The 21675-nt window shown below is 38.3% G+C and overlaps 1 protein-coding gene across 7 annotated transcripts in view; it reads right to left on the bottom strand.

Annotated features, from left to right (window-relative positions):
* Window positions 1–564: 564 nt before the first annotated feature.
* Window positions 565–21675, bottom strand: part of LOC105690817 (LIM domain-binding protein 2) — an 83070-nt gene continuing 61959 nt past the window's right edge. For 3 of the 7 annotated variants that reach the window (XM_012408932.3, XM_048656374.1, XM_012408928.3), the window contains 8 exons: window positions 18101–18194; window positions 9651–9753; window positions 8888–9060; window positions 8569–8781; window positions 8341–8473; window positions 7491–7615; window positions 7142–7384; window positions 565–7026 (listed from right to left, as the gene is read on the bottom strand). In XM_012408932.3, the coding sequence (XP_012264355.1) occupies window positions 6925–7026; window positions 7142–7384; window positions 7491–7615; window positions 8341–8473; window positions 8569–8781; window positions 8888–9060; window positions 9651–9753; window positions 18101–18194 (1186 nt within the window). In that variant the 3' untranslated portion in view covers window positions 565–6924. The remainder of the gene's footprint in view (window positions 7027–7141; window positions 7385–7490; window positions 7616–8340; window positions 8474–8568; window positions 8782–8887; window positions 9061–9650; window positions 9754–18100; window positions 18195–21675) is intronic. The other 4 variants (XM_012408933.3, XM_048656376.1, XM_012408930.3 and 1 more) reach the window with 2 other exon arrangements.

Genomic DNA, 21675 nt, shown 5'->3' with positions numbered 1-21675 from the left:
ATCGGTTCGGTATTGCTTTCGTTGACTGAAGATTAGTATTTGGTGGATAGAAAGATCAATTTTTCAATTTTTACTGTTTCTTAATAAAAAATTTAGAACATTTAGTTACAACTGCAAGAATAAAATCAAAAATAGACTCCGAAATTAACATGTATTGATAAAAAAATTAATATGAAATCAATTAGCTGTATGCATGATTTGGAATATCTTCTTTTTTTTTATTAACGTTTTTTCTCAGTTACAATTTTGATTACATACATATAATGTGGATTTTAAACACATGTTGCTATAATACAAATGATGAGGATAAAAATTTGGAGTGCGTAAAAATGTAATTAGATGAAATTTAATTTTATTGGTCATGGTAATGGGCCAACTTTGAATGTATATTAATATAATATACCGAGCTGGCTCACGTCCACTTAGAGGTTAATAATGTATATTTTGCTCGCATACCATTCCTAATTTACTATTATTTATACACTATAAAGGTGCACAATCCTCACGTCAGCCCTGGCTCAGTGTTTAGCGACTGCAGCGATCGTTGCGCGTAGATTAGATTCGTTATTTTCAGATTTTTTTTTTTTTTTACCACGTCCGTAACAATAAATTTCTCCATAAATTACAACTAAGCTTGAACACTGAACTTCCTCTACTTGCAAATAATAATCACAAGGGATGTGTAGACCGACTTTCAATCAAAATGATTTCATATTTTTCAAATGAAACCTCCCAGCTCTGTTATCAAATTAGATTATTCTAATCACCTTCTTACAATTAGAGACTACAGGAGACTCTCAGATAAAAATGTCGGCACGAATTGAGCTACATCGATTTTTAATTTTAGCTCACAACTCTGATCTGGATATTATTATACGGCAGAGACTGGACACTAACAATCCACCGATATTGAATCGCGGGAGGCTATTTTATTTTGTTATTTCTTCTATGATCAATTCAGTTTTTTTTTCTACGACCAATTCAGTTTTTCTCCAAATACTCATCTCAATGATGTTCACATAATTCGCACGCATCTCTTGTAGTTGATTAATAGGTTCAAAGTCGAGCAAACAGACTGGAATCCTTAAAAAAAAAAGGGAACACTCTTTGAACACTCCGACTAGAATATCAAAATTGTAGTTTTTTTTTTTTTTTATCGAGATCAACTTTCGTTCAAATTTTGACAAAACAAATATACAATCTAGACATTTTGGAAAATAACGTGTTGTAGCATTCAATTTTAATGGAGGGGTGGTATAAACAGGAATTACTTTCAATTATATTACATATACACCGCATTTTATTTAAACATTTAAAATGTTACAAAATGCTATATATAACCGAATTATTATTAGTAATTTTTTTCTTCAATATTTAACCAGTTTACAATATACGTAAAGGAATTTCTCTTTATACCATTACCTGGAAGTATGATCAACGATCATTTCTTTCTGATTTTTTTTTCTTCTTTTTCTTTTTTTCATTGTTCAAATTTCATCAGAGTCTATATACAACAGGGTGAAAAAAAAGGAAGAAAAGTAAAATATGATACTGGAGGTGGAATAAACCGTAAAGCAACAATGTTATTACACACGCAAAAGTTCCGCACGGATTTCCAGGATTCGAATATTTATAATCCTTCTGATACCATCACGATAGACCAATGCGATGACGTGACAACATGATATAATCTCCAGTACGATATTTTTATTCTTTTTTTTCGATTACTCTTTTGATGTAATTTGAACAAAAACAATACAAATTCCAAATCTAACGAGCACGTGTTTAGATTAATCGATGCAATAATTTTTTTTTGTTTTCAATTCTCTCAATTTTGACTCGATACTTGTAAGATATAAAACATGGCGGACAGGTGAATAGATTTTCGGTTGATTTTCTCAATTATTCGCATCGAATCACCTACGTTTCATATATAATAAACACACTCGGTGTTCGACCCAATTCGACATTTACTATGAAAATTAATAAAAAGGGTTAAAAAAAAAAAAGAAAAGGAACAAAGGCATTCGAAAATCCCCTACCTGATAAAATGTGCGATAAATCAATTGCATTCCAAATGAAGCGGCCTCGTTGCAGTTTCATACACGACCCTAAGCTTTCCACGTGATAAATTGTCACCACCACAATTTATACTTTCAATATTTCTACTAATCATAATTGTCATTATTTTACATATTTAAAAACTAGTTTGTATGATTCCGATTCTTGGGCTAAATATCGATCGCATCGGTGTGAGAAGAACGTCGGGAGTCTTGTTTGATGATACTGTGTTTTAATTTCATGTAATGAAAATTAATGTCAAATGATTGACTTGCTTTATGAATTTTAGATATACAGTCTTTGAAGGTTGCGTTATATTATACATGTATGAGTGTTTTTGATTTTTTTTTTCACTCGTATTTCCGCGGATACGTCCATCTCACACCGTTATGCATGATTTATTTTAACGAAACACATTTCTAAAGTTGTATAAAAATCGTTTTTATGCAGCTAGGGAAGTGGAGAGAGAGTCCCGATTCGACTAATTGCATTTAAAAAGCACTGACAAAACAGGCGTCGCGGGAAAATTAAAATAACAAAATAAAAACCTATAATCCTTTGAAGAAATGGAGCAAAAGAGAAGAACAAAAAAAAAATTAACAGATTTGATTAATGGGAAGTAAATTCTTCGTAATTAAGTTTTGAGAATGGAACGGTTGTAAGAAAAAAATACAATATACATTATACGTGCATCTCTGTTTACTTCGATTAATTACAACTTTTATTACAACAGTTCCACTCAAATAAACAACAGTTTTACTTTACATGATTCTGAAGAACCGAACGAATATATTACATACCGTAAAACAAAAAGTCATCGGTCTTTCTAGAATGATTAAAATTCTTTGAATTTTTATTACTTGAAACTAATCAAAAATCTTGCCTGGCATTTGATACAAACCGTGTATTGTGTGACACGGGGATGATATACTTGAAATTTATATGTAAACATATATTTTCTTCCATAGATGCATAAAATCGGTAAACTTTGGGAATGCGCGGCTCGCAACGTACTCAGCAGTTCACAATTTAACATTTTCCAGTGCTAACATTAGCGCCGTCTGTCCTCCAAGTGGATCAGTTGCATCTATTGCATTTTAAACTAAATTCTTGTAATGTCGGCTCTGTGTGCTTTGCTAACAATTAAAAATTTCCTATTACTTATTATTTATGTATTTTTTTTTCTTCTTTAAATTCAATTCACATTATTATAGTATATAATAATTAATTAAATGTAATAGTGTTATTATAATTCGTAATAATATACAACATTTGTCAATAAATCATTTATCCTAGAACCCACAAATCTCATCTTGATCTTCATTCGTAATTCTCTCTTGCACTCATACCATTGTTGTTTGTTGTTGTTATTTTTTTTTAATTAATATTATCATCATCATTATTTAATATTAATATAATTATTATAATAATTATTATTTTTAATATTATCATTATCATTATTATAATTATAATTATTATTATTACTATCATTATTATTAATATTATTAATTTTTTGTTTATTTATTTATCAATATTATCATTATCATCATTATTTATACTTTCACACACTCGCTCTGTGGGACTGTACTGGCTTCACACGTGGCTTATCCAAATAATTCATGAAAAAGGGTGTATGTGTGTGTATGTGTGTGGGTGTACAGTGGTTTTTGTTTATTCAAAGATATTTTTTTGCTTTATTAATTCAATAATATGTGATTTTCCCTTATTCTTCTGCATGTACTATATCTACGTTGGCTTGTATGTATATATATTTTTTTATACATATGTAATTAAAAAGGATATGCAACAACGTTGCTACGAGGGAGAGATATATGTATCTTATGTATGCATGTGGGTATGTTTGACATAATATGTGATGAGCCGATGCGTACGTGTATTTATGTATAATATATGTACATACATATTTTCGTGTCTCGGGGCGTCGGTGATGTTTTTGAAAAAGTGATGATTTTTGTACATTACATGTAAACATGTGCAAATTTCTTTTCACGATCATCCTAAAAAATTATCAGAGTATCATTTCGTTCATATTACCGTATCGGATAGTATGATTTCTCAACTCGTGGTACATAATTTAGAATTTTGTCCAGCCGAAGGAAATATTTAATTGTTTCGACATCGAATAAAAGTGATAATAGGAAGTGAGTATTTAAAAATAGCGCTATTATTTGTGATGCATCTAATTATTCGGAAAATAATATCCAATTGACAAATTATGAACAGATAGTTTTCTGTCAATGAGCACGTGAACAAATCTTTGAATGATCCGGACGGTGTCTGTGGATTAAAATGTAGTGGGGTTCATTTCGTTAATTTTTTCACTGTGGTGACCCAATTGGACAGACAGTAAAGTTAAAATGTTAGTGTAGATAGATGGAATATTCGAGGTCAAATATTGATGTGAATTTGTTCCACATTTTAATTTAAGATTCACACTGAACTAGAAGTCAACTTTATATTTAATTTCCGGTTTCTACTGGGAAAGCTTGTAGAAATCTTGAACAAAAAAACCTGATTGTCTTTCGGTCGGATATAAAAATAATAAAGCGAATCTTCATAGCAAAAGCGAATTAGTAAATTTGCGCGATCTTAGATTTTTCAAATGTCGAACAGATCAGATATATTTCACTATTACGTTTACATTTTCTTAGCATAAATCACTGACCGATGCAAACTAAGAGGGTAATAAGAGTTGAGTAAAACTGAGAATACAACGCGTCACCAATAGTAAAAAAAAAAAAGAATAGGAACGAATACAACAAGGAACATATACATAATATACAATATAACTCACAAGGAACTTTGCATAAATAATATTTATAACGTGTGTATGGATTCGTGATGAATGTATTGGGTCACCACATTGATGTACCATTACTGTTTAAACATACCTATCAGTGTGTTCTACACCTGTACAAAAGCTATTTACCATGACCAGTTGAATGTCTTGTGATTATTATATATTTTCCATAGTACCCAGCAATTCGTACCGGTGTATTTAAAATGAATGATCCATATAAACATTGTCCATTGTAGATGCAAAAAATTCATTGTTAAAATGGGCAAGTGTGGTGAGATAGTATGAACTAATAATGCCTGCTGCCACTTTGCGATGTCTTACTGTTGAGTTTAAAACATGCTGATTTTTTTCGTTTTTCTCTTTTCGTTTTTTTTTTTTTTTTTTTTTTAATGCACTTTCACACTTGTTTATTTTCACTTATTTACTTTTAGTTAAGATTGCGATCACCTGATCCCTAAGAAAAGGGTTATACTAACGTAAAATACCCTCGTGTTTTTGTAGTTCGTTAAACAGAAAAAAAGGGATAAGATTCATCGGAGCTGGATTTTATACTTCACTGTGTCGTTTTATCTTCTTTTTGGCAGCATGACCTAACGGGTGTTGGGCCTAGTGTCATTATTTGGGTGGTTGCACTCTGCCAAGAACTCCGAAAATTATGCAACTCTCTGTTTTCTTACTAACTTACTCTCTCTCTTTCTCTTTCGCTCGTATTCTCGCGCTCACAATACACACTTACACTAAATCTCTTACGATATTATATTTATTTACTCTATAATTATATCAATACTGTTGACGGATAAGAGATTCATTCACAGCTCGCGTCAGAGCGGGAATCGTCTCTGCGACGTGCATTATTTTTTGTCACTTGAGTCACTTTTCGGGTTTATCACACGCTAGAATTAGCTTACCCTCACTACCTGTCTTTGAATTTCATCTCCAAGCAGTAGAGTTTATAGAGTAAGCACCATTTACAATCTCCATAAAAGGCCAGGCTGCTAGATTATTAATCGACCAGGCATGTACATCGTCGCTCGCAAGCATGTATCTCTCGTAACTCGTACCTTTCTGCAGTACATTCAGGCTTCGCGTATCAATAATACAGAGGATTTTTTCCACACAATCAGATTGAGGAAGACGATTTACGAAACTTTAAAAGTTTAAAAGAATTGACTATGCATAAGTATATATTTTTTTTTTATCACGTTTTCGACTCATAGAAGGACCCAATAATGAGATCAACCGATGGTCCCTTTTATTGCGCCCCACCCTCAACGCGACCGGTAACTCAATAACTAGATAACAAGCCATAATCGATGAGGATCAATAATCAAATAATTGTTAAAATCGAAGAGAAAATTAGCAGTGAAAAATTTTGAACTGCATAGAATTTTTTAAAAGCACTTCTACCTTCGAAAGTTTCTTCTCTTGGTCACAATGATTAAAAGCATATTATTTTCAATTTTTCATCAACAGACATTCGTCGTAATAGGGAATATCGAACAAGTTACGAAGACATGCATGCTCGCTAAAAGTTTCACTCGGTTGGTTGTCCAAGCCTCAAAACTTGATGCAGAGCGAGCATAGTTCTTGAATCAGACAGGACCTCGCTGCGCCAATAAATACTCAAGTTGTAGATAGAGTAGTTGCTGCACCAAACTCTGCAGAGGGGCCTGATTTTGACCTTGACCCTGGACTTGACCTTGCTGAACTGGCTGCGTCAAACCCCCACCAGCGGGCTGAGCAGATGGCGACAACATCGTACCTGGCCCTGAATCGGCGAGCAATTCTTGTTGAACCTGAGCCAATCCCGGAGCTCCAATTTCCATGGCAGGAGGATGTGGAGGCGGATGGTTTTCCGGGATGGAGGGAAGGTTGGGCGGAGGATGAGGAGGAAGTGGCGGGAGAACACCGACCTGTGACAGGCGATGAGAAGGACCTAGATAGGAAGGAGGGATGTTAAGATTCTCGCCCCGCTAGGGAGCCATGTTCTTGGGCTTGCGCCCCCGTCGCCCCCTGGTGGGGGGGCGCGGGGACTCCTGGCCTCACTGGCTCACAGCGGGGCTTTTTTTGTCCTGCTGTTGTTGATTGGCGTCTTGCGAACCCTGAACTCCCGCTCCGCCACCACCTTGCGATCCCTGGACTCCCTGAAAGATGAACAAAAAATATAGAAGCCGTACAAACATGCGATCCGGTCTCACCGTTCTACCCTATCTTCTGATATTTTCACCAAAGCAAACGAGCATCAATTATTTTCATTACCTGGTTTCCTGGGCCACCTTGTGGTGGTCCTGGACCACGGTCTGGGGGCCAAGAGTTTCCGGCATTTGGCTCGGAATGAAACTGGTGCGGATGCGGTGGTGGACCTCCGGACGTATCGTGACTATGGGGATCTAAACTGTTAGCCGCATCGTATTGCGTATTTTCTAATCTCGTGATTAACCGTTCATCTTCATCCCCGAATTCTCCACCCATCAATGAGGGCTCACCGACAACCATGACGTCCTGAAAATCGCAACAATCATCAGCAATCGAAGCATGTGTAAAATCAATGGCCAAGCGGTATCGTGTGATCAGGAATCACGAAATATCCAGTAATATCGATAAATACCTGAGACGCTAGCGAGAAGTTGGGTCCTGGGGACCTTTTTTTACTAGGTGCAGGTGGTGCGTTATTTCCTGGTCCTGACGTACTAGCCTTTCGCTTTCTTCTCTTATTCGCTGGCCTTTGTGATTCTGTAAAGCAGATTCATTAAATAACTCGTACAAAATGGTGAACTAGTGGAAATAAGCAGTTACTAATACAATATCACTACCTAGCTGTGGACCTTTATTTCAATCAAAGGTCTCTGATATATGCTTGTTAGTTACAGGCACACATGCAGCGACAAATAGATACTTCACGTTTATACGCCACACAATTTTAGCGAAAATACACGCATTATATCAACATCGTGTCATGCCGTGTCAAATTTCTCCCAAGACTTCGCTCTCTAAATCAATGATTCTCGCCAGTCACTCATTATATATTCGCAATGACAAAAATATGAAAACTAAAATGAATCGCTAGTGTTTCTCCAAATATCACAAAAGAATTGAAAGCTAAATAAAACACACGAATCCCTCGAAGAGAATACTCATTTTAAGACCAACATAATTTTGAATGATTTTTCTATTTCCGATAGAATATTGCAAGTAATTTTCCCCGTAATTTTCGTTAGGATATTTATTTGACACTTTAATGAATAAAAATGGAAAGTTATCGAACGATCTGATGGTGACGAGGCCAGACAGCGAAGTTCTTGAAAGCCGATACCGCAGATATTTGCAATTTATAAATGACAATATTCGCGTAACGTAATAATTTGAATGATAAACAAATGGTGGTTCACAGTTTGCAAAATTGTAGTAGTATGCGGCCAGCGGCCAGCTGTTCTCATGTAAAGCATCTGTCCGTCTACCTCTCTTACCCGGCGGGGCAACCATCCTCTGCCACTTCTGGAAGAGCGTTGTCTTCAGACAATCACGGGGCGATAACGCGTAAGCCTTATGCCTAGACATCAGTTCCTGCATCGGCTCCAAGATGACACATAACTGAAAATTCATCGATTAAAATCACCGTTAATCTCAAAACCAGGAGACGATCCTTTCATATTTCAATAAATCCAAAATCCAACCGCTAGACTTACCCTTAAATAATTGAGGGTGGAATTTGTGATGCCTTGTCTCGTTATATTTTTGCTCAACTGTTCAAGCATCGTAGGATCTTGTTGCGCCGTGTGCATACCGACAACGGATCGCGGTACAAGTTCCCTGTGCGTTCTCACCGACATATGCCACGACTTTATCCTCATCAGGTCGTCGAACGTAAATTCCAATATTAGCCTACCCTCTGTACAGACCTGGAATAATCGTTCGAAAATTAGATGAGGAAATATTTCATTGCTAAAAGAATTCGAATGATTTCATCGGATTTCAGAATCAATAGCGTATGTGCGGGTGAGTTACCTTAGTGAACATAGGTTTTCCATGATGCGTTACCATGACACAATGATCACAGTCCAGTGTTATACTAGTGTTGTGAAACGATTCCTTGGGGTGTTTCATATTATAATAAAGCTCCGTAACACCGCCCTCGAATATCGAACGAAAGTACCTGGGTATTAACGTCCTCCCTATCGCTGTGAGGAAACGAAAAAACAGAGAGAGAGGGAGAATTTAATACTTGATATCAGAGATATTGACGTATTATAACGTTAAATATAATTACAATAAATAGACTGGTCTACTTTCAAACGTAAATATGTAATATCGCGGTATCTACTTTGTGAGCTAGAAAATTGAACGCGAGTAAAATGTGTATTTTCAAGAGCTACAAGTCATTTCGTTTCATCGAGTCTTTTTCTCACTTTGAAGTTTCAGACAGCTATATAATACCTCCGAGAAAAAGATTCACGGGGGTCTTATCCTATAAAGAGTAACTTGAAGCACGCGACTTTTCTACTCACGATACGTCAGAAAAAGCGCTTCGAAATAAGGAGATGAAGAAAAAAAAAAAAGAAAAACTCAATTTTCGTCAAAATTACAGAAAATGATGCGATGCAACGGATACTCTATTTTACCATTAGCGCAGTGAAAATAATTTCATTGACTTATGAAATTTCGAACGATAAGAAGTATATTTTGAATCTTCTTCTCAAGATGACTTTTTTTTAGTTCGCGCAAAGTTTCGTTGTATTTTTATTAAAAAGTGAAAAATATTTCTGCTTACTATATCTCTTGGGTCCATCTTCTAAACAAAAGGTGAGTGTGAGCGTCGCATCGTCTTCAAAAAACTCGGTCGCGAACGCATCCCACCAAAGGTTATCGCTTTCCTGAAAAATGAAGAACAGAGAAACCGAAATTATTAAAAAATATCTACAAATGTTTATTTCTTCATAAAGTTTTCTCTCTTCATTTTCTACACGAGTTTGAATCATGCCACCTATTAGCAATGAAATTCTATCGACGCCATAATACATGTGGCACGCAGTGGTTGGTTATCGGGCTACTAAAAGAGGGAAAGAAAAAGTAGAAGAAAAAATGAAATAAGAATAAAAAAACCAACCAAAAAAGACTTTCGCGTAGATCAGTACTCGGTGTTGAATAACACATGAGTACATGACTGTCTGGCTCGGAATTATAGAATATACCGACGTTTCGCGAATCCCGAGACATTGAGCCACGTTTAGCCGGGGGGAGGGTCGTCGTTCGATTCCCTGATTTTCATTACCACATTTTCCAAATATTACAAGGAATATTTTCTCTCTCTCTTCCTTTTATTCTGGCAGCGAAGCAAGAAACGTGGAAGTTCAATCCTCGCCCAAACTCATAATGCGGATGACCGACAAAAAGTACAAAAAAAAAAAAAAAAAAAAATACAAAACGACCAATCAGATAAGTCGATGGTAAAAAAAAATCGAGAAATATGAGCTATAACGAGAGTTTAAAATAAGTACAACGTTTGCTTTTCCTCGTTTCCAATTTTTTTTTTTCTCCTCTTATTTTAGAATGCAAGGTGGTCATATAAAATTGACCGAAACGTTTACATATCGCGTGATCGTTATATGAATGTATGTATACAGATATGACACGAAATTAAAAAATTCTGACATCGTTAAATGTTTTATAGATATACACACCGCGCGTACTTATATCATACGAAATGGTAGAATGTAAAAAAAATAAAGTACCTAAAAATATTACACGCATGTGTTTGCCGATGGCATGTTATGTACTGTTAAAACCAGGTTTTATTCGTCAAATAACTTTCGCGCAAACTAGGTTTTGTTTGATGAGAAATGGTAGAAATCAAATTATACATCAATCACGTTTTTAGAGAAAAAAAGAAAAAAAGAAAAAAAGAAAAAAAGAAAAAAAGAAAAAAAGAAAAAAAGAAAAAAGAAAATTTCGCGCGCTAATTCGACGAGAAATTATGCAGCGTCTCCGGTCCGATCAAGTGTGGGGGGAAAACTATAAATTCCGCACAGGTAAGATCGGATACACCGGTGTAGTGGGTGAAGAAGAGGGACGTAGAGGGGCGAAAAAAGAATGGAATAAATAGATTGAATTGAAATGAAGAGAACGGAATAAGAAGCTGTGGCAAAGAACCGGATCTCAGGGGATGTAAGCGCAGTCCAGGGTAAAGTTCACGGAGTTAAAACTCGTACTTTACTCCGTTATGACAAACATGATTTTTCTAAGATTTGTCATGTATTATACATTTCATTTATCCTCGAACGACGTTTCAAGAAGTTGTGAAATAAAGAGAGAGAGAGAGAGAGAGAGAGAAAAAAAAGAAATGAGTCAATAATTATGCAGAATTCATGTTACGTGCGGGGCGATCGTTGAGCAAAGTTCGATGGTATGTAGCGACGGTGTTTGAATAATGGTAGTAAAGTATTTTTATTTTTACACATAGGTATATATATGTACTTTCATAATACATATAGTATAATAATCCGTAATCTAATGGGATAAAACATGAAAATACGTCATCGATAACCGGATAACGTCGGTATTCTAATCTGTATATTATATAAACACCGACATTGCGCAACAAGCGATAATAACAATAGATACAGTTAAAACGTAGGGAAAAATGAAATGGAATAAAAACAATAGACAAGAAAATCGATAACACTGGATACTTTGGATAAGAAAAAATTATGGCGTAAAAAGTACGTTCGAGAAAATGATGCCGGTGTTACGAATGACGTGAAAAAATTTGACGCAAGAATTTTCGAAAACGTCGGAGCGGTAAAAATCGGAGTTTCTCCCTCGGGCGAAGCGAAGGAGGTGGTCGATCGCGACGGTGATTTTTTTTTTTCTACTTCGGATAACCGCATATCGACAAATTTTTGATAAAATGCAGGATGAATTCTAGCAGAGAGTGTATTCCGGTTAAAGTAAATTTTTTGCTTCGACTGTACCACCCCACTGTTGTTAGGGGGAGACTAGGGGTGGTATATGATCATGTATATACCGGGCTTGAAAACTATTGTCAGCGCGCTCCGCCTCTAGTTTTTCATTCAAAAATTGTTTAAACACAAAAGCTGTGATAATTATAATATAAAAAATATACGACAATTACGATAAAATTGCGACGCTTACGCCCATCAATTTTCAAAAATTTATCTAATACCGTTTAGTTAATATTCAAAGGATAATATCTGCCTCTGGTCCCAGGACGAAAGACATTACTGGTCCAGGTTCCACGAGTATATACAGCCAGGGGCGGCTGCGAGGAGGGCTGAGGAGGGAACGGGGGGTACAATATGGGTTATCGAGGGGGCCCCCACCCCCAGGGGAGGGCAGGGGTCCTCATTTTATTACCCAGGCTCCCATGAGGGTTCTCAACTTTCCCGAAAACTTTCACCGAATCTCGTGTAAACACCATGTCTTTTGTTACGCGAACCTCCTCTATGTAAATAACCATATATATATATATATATATATGTAACGCACATATGTACGCGTACTTACACCTAACTCTGTCCAACGTAAAACGCAACTTCATAAACAATTCGTATGCATATATTATATATCATATACCACATATGCATGTACACATAATAAGTTTATGTACAAATAATATAGCAAGCGCGGGTACGCGTGTATACGTCGTACATGCCACGGACGAGGGTAAATAGTTTCGTTTTCGTGTACAAACTCGGGTTGACCGCGGTCAAGAACAAACAATAATTGGGCTTATTATATAATTCACGTACGCAGATCGCGAGTACCTCCTTCGGCGTTTCTTTCAATTTCACTTCGGCCTCCTTTTTGTTCTTACTTTCACGCCCGTTTTCTTTGCGAAATTTCAACGACGCGACTATCTTTCTATACGAAAAAATATGAGGGACTCCGATGGAAACGCGCGTACGGATGATAAGCGTAGGTCTTCTCCGTACGAAATTAGGATCGCAATCAGATTGATTTTGAATACGAAGCCGGATAAATAAAAAATACCACGACTGTCGCTCGTTGCGTATACAGATAATATATTTTCACGTGCAGTGTAATTAACTTAACGAAATTGTGTAATAGAAGAAGTCAACGCACTCTATTCGAGAGAGGACGGTATAGACGGTAGAGAATAAATAGAGACCGAAGGGAAGAAATAAAGGAATGAAAAAAACTCGGAACAAAAATTAAAATCAAAACATGAATAAAAGTAATTTAATATTATTTTATATTAGTACCGTGAATATATATGTATATATATATATATATATATATATATATATTATTTCTACGGTTCGTCTGCGCAAACGTGAAATTATATTTCCAGGCTGATTTTTCAAGTACGACCCCGCGAAGGATCGATACAGCGAGCAGATTCACGATGGGAGTAAAATGAAATTTATACATATATATCTTTACATCCCGTACACCGTTGTTTTTCAAAACCGACGATATACATAATTCCTCATTTTTTAATAATTATCCTAATTAATTCATCGCACAAAATTACAACGGACGATCGACCGATAGCGCGGTGTCCGCAATTTTTAGAAGCCGAACGATAGAGGAAAAAAAGGATGCGTGATAAGGGAGAAGAACGAAAAAAAAACAAAAAAAAAAAATGAAGAATATATCGACAACGAAGGCAGAGGTAAGGAGAAGTCGATGAAATTTATTAGCCGACTCTTCGAAGATCTGCGACATCGGTCCTGCGAATGGCGATTCAACCCCTAACCGAACTAAGACCCTTATCTACGAAGTCGGCGGACTAGAAAGTAATAGGACGAATAATTCCTACAGATTCCACCGATTTTCGAGTGTATCCCTTGCGATCCAGTCGCCGGCGCACCTGAACGAATAGATAATCCTGTCCGACCGGAGACAACGTATAGATAACAAAACTATTGGTTTTTTTTTTGTTTTTTTCTGTTTTTTTTTGGAGACACTACATTTCCAAGCGAGTGTAAATGCACGCATTTTTTGCCCGCTGGATCGAAGGCGATTCTTCGACGAAACGACCGACGAGATCGGTACCAAAGAAACGAGGAAAAAAAAAGGATAAAAAAGGATTACGTATCCTTAGATTGGATGCAGAAATTGCACAGCGAAAATAGAATAAAGAAAAATGTACGCGTCCGTTCTTCGTTATGAACTAGATTTCAAGCAATAGTGTATACGTATAGTAAAAGAGGTGCCCGAGGAAAGGGAACAATTCGAAATCGCCGTGAAAGTTCGGAGAAAGCATCCATCGATAAAGTTCTGCTCGGGCGCGTTCTCATTCGCGAGTGTTGCGGGTTCACATTAATTCTCCTTCGTCCTCCTCCTTCGTCTTCTGCACCACCTATATTATCGGTTTCTTTCATTTTTCTTTTTCCCCGATCTTATACTTTACGCTTACACGTATAGTGTATATATACCTTCACTTCCGCCAACTTCACATGTGCAGGCACCGCGCCGTTCGCCGATATTTTCAAAAGCGAAAATCCGTCATTTCGATTCCGGAGCTAATCTAAATCTAAAAAAATCATCCAGGGATTCCTACCCCTTTACATTCGAGCGATTTTTGAGAAAGAAGTTCAACGATCTGCATAGATTCATTTTTTTTACGGAGGAAGATCCTTCGGGGAAGGGGATCGGTATTCGAGGGTAGTAGGGGGGGATCCACGCGTTGACACAAAGTGATCTAAGCCGCGTTGTACATAGTCCGCCCTAAGGAAATATGATTTATAGCCGTCAGACACGCGTCTATTGCGATATCTATACATAGGTAATTCCGGCCGCGTATCATCAACCGCGCGTCATTAACCGATATTAGAGAATTTCGGTACCTTATTAGCGAAGGCGATGCAAATGCGTGGGGTGAATTACGGAGAGGGACTTAGTTGGTCCGTGTTCGGGTACGAGGGGCGAACGCGGCCTCGGGGCATATCCGTCGGGATCCGCGTTTTTCGTACGCGGGGATACATAAATTTTTCGAAGATAGATCCTTCCCCGTTTTATCCATAATTCATTTATTACCAGTTCTAACAGTTTTCAAATTTTACCGTTACCGCTCCACACGCGCGTACCTACATAGGAAGTTCATATGTAATAACACCGCTGATTATATGTAGATTTATTCTCGAATCGAGATAGAAAAAAGACCGCGAACGAAGTTGAGGAACCGCAAATTAATCAAAAAACATTTTTTACGCATTTGATTAAAATTGCCGAATACGAAGATTGTCGGATTCGTTCGTATATACACATGTATATGATTGATCCGAAAGCGTATCGCGTGTACGCAAGGGTTGATCGAGACGACGAATACGGAAGGTGTCGTTACAGACGAAGAGAGGAAACAGGAATAGAAAGGATGGAGGTTAAGGATAATTCGCCTGGGCACCGTCAAAATGTCCACGTGGGCGCGCTAGCGAAGGCCCAAGATTAATGAGCCAAGAAGCGAATTAGTCGCGCGTTAGAACACGTTTACGTTCAAATACCCGGGCGTGAATTACATCCCATATAATACAGATCGATATACAGAGAGGACGTGGGTACAGTGTGTACGCGAAAATCCACCAACCAATTGTAGACAAATTAAATCCCAGATCTGAAACGAGATTCTTAAAAAAAAAAAAAAAAATCCGAATCTCTCCGATAAACTGTCCGAAAAAATTTCCAGCGTTCCGAAAAGGAAAGGAGGGAGGTGGGAGAAAAAAAAAATGGCGGTTCATTGATCCCATAAACTATATATATGTACTGATGAACCTCCACTAGATCAGGTCGTTTAAGATATCGCTTCTGACAATGAGACTGAACTCCCTCGAACAGGATAAAAATTAAGAATTCAAATATTGTCGATATGAATATGATGTATAGCAATGTATATACACAGATTGGTATATATATATATATATACATGCGAGGTTCAGACACCACTACCAACGATCGATCAATAACACGTAGAAATAGCTAATCGCGATTCACTACACGTTGCTCGGAACGCGCTGACCCTGATCGAAATTCAAGCATAGGTGTACGTATATACTGTGCTCCCACTTCTTTCATACTGCTTTTTTTTTTTTTTATTCACGGGGTTTTGCTTTTTTTTTTTCTTTTTGGTTCATTTTTCACCCCTCTTTCTAACGATACCAAATCGTCATGCCTTTGCTCGTCACACGTGCGCGCTGTCACGTTATATCGTTTGTATTATTTTACATGCGAGCACAAACTTTGGGTATATAATGTATATTGTACACACATGATACAAATCTATCTATCTGTACGTATATATGTCGCTTTTGAGATATCCGTGTATCGATGTGTACGAACACGTCAAACCGAGGTATAAAAAGACTAAAGATAATTTGTAGACGCGACGGAGTAGAGAGGATCGTTTAATTACGTGACGTAATTGAATGAGATTTTGTGCATTATCGATATCGTTTATAGTTCGGAATTAAAATAATTGCGATAAAGTTTCTGGGGAGGCGTGGCTGGATGATGAGGCAACGTAAGCTCCGATATTACAGCGCCCTTTCGTTATATCTTATCGATGCGATCCGAGTCCCCGTATCTTCTCGGAGAGGAAATCATACGACGGTCGTATACCCTCGGTGTGCGGTTGCATGAAAACACGAAAAACCTATCAAAAGAACGTTCGATAATCTCGATAACGAATCCAACGAATAATAATCCCGAAAGCGTTTTTGAGAGTTGAACGAAAATTCCGAGTCCACAGATTACGTGATTTTTTTGGAAATAAATTTTCAAATTAAAGTCCTTTAAATTAAGTGTTATACAGCCGTGATGAAGGGGTACGCCGATATTATCACAGGGATGAAAAAAATCGCGTGGAAATCAATCGTACACATTTTTTGAGATTCCGTGAAGTGTGAACGGAACCACCTATTTTTTAAGCCTCTATCAAAAGCTCCCGCGACGTTGAAAAACGAAAAACTGGGCCATCGCTAGTTCATATTATAGATTAGATATTCTAGCGTGTTCATAAACTGAGTTCGTTATCGTTCCTAATCAGAGATTAACGTTTTTGTTTTTTTTTTTCTTTTTGTCCAAATTTTTGCAACGATCTATACTATAGATACGTAAAAAATATTATCACAAATAACGTCCCCGTTGAAAAGTAGAAAACAAAATTAAATAACTAAATTGTTTCACGACGTTGAATTTAATTGCAATTTTTTACCGCAGATGATCAAAAATACATTATGCATGGTACTTTATACCGACAAGAGGAATAAAAATCCTCCGAGACTGGATCTTCGAAATTTTACAAGAAAAAAACTAAATCCCATAACCCGCCCGCTGCAGTTTTTATCCACGTGGGAATCACCTCGGATAATTAGGCGCAAATTCGTAATGTTCCGGTTAAGCTCTGCCGTACAAGAAAAAGGAGAATAAAAAAAGGAAATGGTAAAAAATAAAACAAGAATACCGAAACTGCTAACAAGACAGCTGTTACGATCGTGCGTAATTATACTCGTTCTGCAATAATGACGGTCGATAATAATCACCCCCTCTTTCCCCTAGATATCCGCGATCGCCGATCATCGTCAAGTATGCGCTACGTATTTTTCTATTTTACACATAAAATTTCAACCGAGATTTCCTCTTTTTTTACCGATCAATAAAATTCCTTTCTCAGATATACGTACGGTTAGATAATATGTATGTATGCGTAAAAAATACGTACACAGGTATGTAATATCTATTTAGGTATGACTGAAATGTTTTATGTATAAATATAGCCATATGCATGTATACACGCACAGCGATCGACCAGCGGGTATATAAACACAGTGTTCATCTGTACATACATACGAATAGTTATGTACCTATATCTGTAACGCGTTCTACATGTATATGAAGATCTGCACGTGCCTCGGGATAGGATTAGATCAGTTGTCCATGGCCCGAATAATTTTGTTCCAGGAAAACGAGAAGAGATGAAAATAAGAGAAAATGAAAAGAAAAAAAATGAAAAAAAAAGAAGAAGAAGTCTATTTATAAATTTGCAGTTCATACATTATACTTCTACACTACGTAAAAACACACGTAACGCGACTGCGAAAAAATAGCGTAAATAGAATTATTTATATCCGATATACATAGGAGGATAAACCCGGTCCTTTCCCCCCTCCTTGATTCTGGATTAAAGATCGACGTTTGAGGTGATAAAATTTTTCGAATAAATTGATCAATTTCTCGACTCACCTCTGTCCGCTGCTGTAACCTCTTGTTGAGCTCGTAGAGGCGGTAGTCAGGCTGGCCAAAGTACGGGGTGTGCCTCCTGGGGACAGGCAACGATCTGTGAGACCAGACCGAACGGTCATGTTAGGGTGCAGTGTAGAGTGTGCGTTTATGTGTTTTGAAACGAGAAGAAAAGAAAAAGGAGAATTTCTAATTCCTCCCTTTTTTTTTCTTCGTATTTCCAAAATTATACATGTGTGTGTTAACAATGTGTACAATTATCTTTATATAAATTCGATAAAATGATAGAAAAAACGACAGTTCGGACCTCGGTATGGACCCAATGAATACTCGATAAAACGAAAACTTTCGATTCCTTCTTCTCCAATTAGAAATAGTTTTTTTTTTTATTGTTTTTTTGAAGGTGGCCGATAAGCTACTTCTAATTACGTTTTATCCGGTGAGATTTATTTCTGGTAATTTTCTTCGAGGTAATTAGAAATCAATTTCTATCTTTTAAAATTCGTACGTAATTCATTACGTATGCTCTCGTAATCGTCACATATAGGGAAAGACGGGGCAAAGCGAGGTACCCCAAAGACTCTTTTTTTTTCAATTTTTTCAAAAATGATCAGGAAGGACTTCAAACATCATTCTGGATTTATACTTTTCTTTTTGTCTTTTCTCATAGTTTCATCGATTACTCCGTTTTGCCCCACCTTTTCATATATCTATTGAAGAAAATTGATTCATCGAAAACTGATGAAACAAAAAATTAAAAAACACCCATCTCGATCGGAGTAGGTGGAAATTACAGGTTGTAACTGATGGTAAACAGTATATATTACACATGTAGGTAAAGCAGGTACGTCAAATGATCCCTCGCGCTCCGCGTCTTCGAATGTTTTATACATAAGGGATCATTGAAGATGTAGAAGCAAAGGTGATTACAATGGGGCAGGTGGATCCTCGTAAACCGTGCAAGAAATTCAAATAGATAACACGATTTTCCCTACATCCGACAATCGCGGAGCGTTTGATTGAATTTATAATTTATAAACGACGATCAGCCAATCGCATCGCGCCGCTCTTCGCTCCTATACGAAATCAAGTAATGTGTTAATACCGATGATCCAAAAAAACAGGAGAAACGAGAAAGAATTAAAAAAAATAAAAAAAACAAAAATTGAATAAAAAGAATTCTCAAGATTTTGAGTGACGATGTCCTTGCCGATTTTCGCGCAAAGATTAGGTACGGGTATAACAAGGTAGGTAGGTAGATGGCTACTACCACCTATACCTCCGCCAGGCTAATAGAGCTCGAACGCGTCTTGTCCTTGAATATTTTTAAATATTTGAATAAATTAGCGAAACTCTACGTCTAAACAGCAACAGTGTTTGACTTCACATATCTCATAACTGAGGCCTCCTGTACCAAAATATCTGTATTATTCACGTGACACCCGTGCGCCGAGCGCTAACAAAATTTCAAAATTATGCCTTTTCGTAAATGAAAGGGAGAAATTTGTCTAGAATCAATCACCGAAACCAGACAGGGTAAGATCTGTTCGAAAACTTGTAAAAATAATTGATTCCCCAAATGAATTTCAACCAGCGCCAGATCTGCTGCGCTACCGAGTCACCTGTGCAAAATCTGGGTCACCCTTTGAAACGTCATAAATGAAAAAGTTAAGTAACGACTTAATAGCTTGTAGCGATAAGAAATCGACGATTCTTACAACCGTTCGATTCGCGGTGTACAACGTGGATTCGCAGCTAAGGTGAAAAAGTCGGTATAAAAACGGCGGTCCCGGTGATAATGGCTCGGTATTTTCGGGGTCGTCAAAAATGAGCCCCGATCCAAAGCGTTCGCGTTATGGACATTAAAGCGAACTGTAATGACCCGGACCACGGGCTTTGCCGTTTAACGATCATCGCGTACACGCCAACCGACCGACCGACCGCACCGCACCGCCGACCAAAACTTCGAGGTATGAGTTACAAGGATCAGCTGACCACCAGCTGACGCGTTGAGAACCCCTGCTCTCTAGGGTCTCAGATTGGGTTATAGCGAAGGGCGCAGCGGGCTGCCGCCTCTCCCTTCCACTCCCACCCTCCCCAACACCACCCCGCCCCCCCCCCTCCAGCATCCCCTCTTCCCCCGGCGACCCGCCGCCCCACGGAGGGTGTTATTAGGGGTTGCTCATGGGGTGAAAGTGCGATCAATGCCTGCGAGTCATGCTAGTCCTCCCTTCGACTTTCCACCTCTCTCTCTCTCTCTCTCTCTCCTCCTCCTCTCGCATCCTTTCGCTCTATCGCTCTTTCTCTCCTTACATACATACGGACGTCATAAACACACGACACACGTGTACATGTACCTGCACATATTTGTAGGAGCGTATGGCGAGAGCGCGACAGACGCGCTGATCGTTCCTTCTATTTTTCCTCCTCATTTGCTTTCGGCGAGTATAAAGTAGGTATACGAGGAGACGACGAAGCTCGCGCGTTGTCGTCGATCAGCGGATAATAATTTCGACGATTACCTGTGCGCGTTCGTTACGTCACAGAATTTCGAGCTTTTCACCTCGGGATTCGGGATTCGTCGAGAAGAAACGAGTCGTGGAGTCGTCGCGTGTGACTCGACTCGTGCGAGTCGATTAATGCGACCGACACAACGACGGATCGCCGCGCGTTAGCATGTGCGCGCGTAAATAGCACCTGTGCAATGTCTGCGCGAACGAATGTATGTATATTTGGGATTATTTGAACGCGCGACGAGTCGCGGATAGGTAGAATGTATACCTCTACTACACAACGTACACGTACACCGCACACTCGTCGATTCTATCCTCCGCGGCGTTACACACGTACACACTCGTGTAAATCAAAGTTTGAACTCTGTGCAGACAGTCCTTCGCTTTGACTGATTTCCCGTTTCTCCTGTACATATAGTAGCGCGTACACCTGCATCCGGACACCCACGATACCGCGCCCCCCGTGAACGACGATTTTTGGCGGATCGTTTCCAAAAATTTTTCTCATACTTCCGGTTCCGTCGCGACGCTCGTCGGACAGGAGAGGAGAGAGAAGAAGAGAAAGAAACCAAAAAACCAAAAAAAAAAATGGAGGAGATTTTCGGTAAATAACGCACGCGGCGCATATCTGCAGATTTAATGGTGGCGCGAGGTGTTTGTCACGTGTTAGACAGGCCGGTACCCGCCGTAGGGTTGGGGATGGTCAGAGATGCATGTGGGTTTGGAAATCAATCAGAGCGAGATAGAGATCGCTTCTAAATCACGTTGGCACGGCGAGCGGAGTCGGTCGCCAGGGGATGGAGGCTTATCGCTCGTCTGGTATGTGCTACGCGGCGGACGCGTACCTTCTCTCCGTGTACGTGTAACGCGCGCCCGCCCGCGCTCACACATTCGTACATGGTACGGTGGTACATAAGCCCGGAGCTACCACATGCACACGTGCCGGGTGTCCTATATCGAATCGATCCACATAGCGCCGCGTTCGCCGTGTATACCTACACGTCCCGGGATCGTTCGGCATCGGCACACGAAAATTAAAAAAAAAAAAAATGAATAATCAAAAAA

Source organism: Athalia rosae, chromosome 1 (genome assembly GCF_917208135.1).
Source record: "Athalia rosae chromosome 1, iyAthRosa1.1, whole genome shotgun sequence".
NCBI classification, from domain to species: Eukaryota; Metazoa; Arthropoda; class Insecta; order Hymenoptera; family Athaliidae; genus Athalia; species Athalia rosae.
The sequence above is the reverse complement of the archived record's forward strand: the minus strand, read 5'-3'. Positions and strand labels throughout refer to the sequence as shown.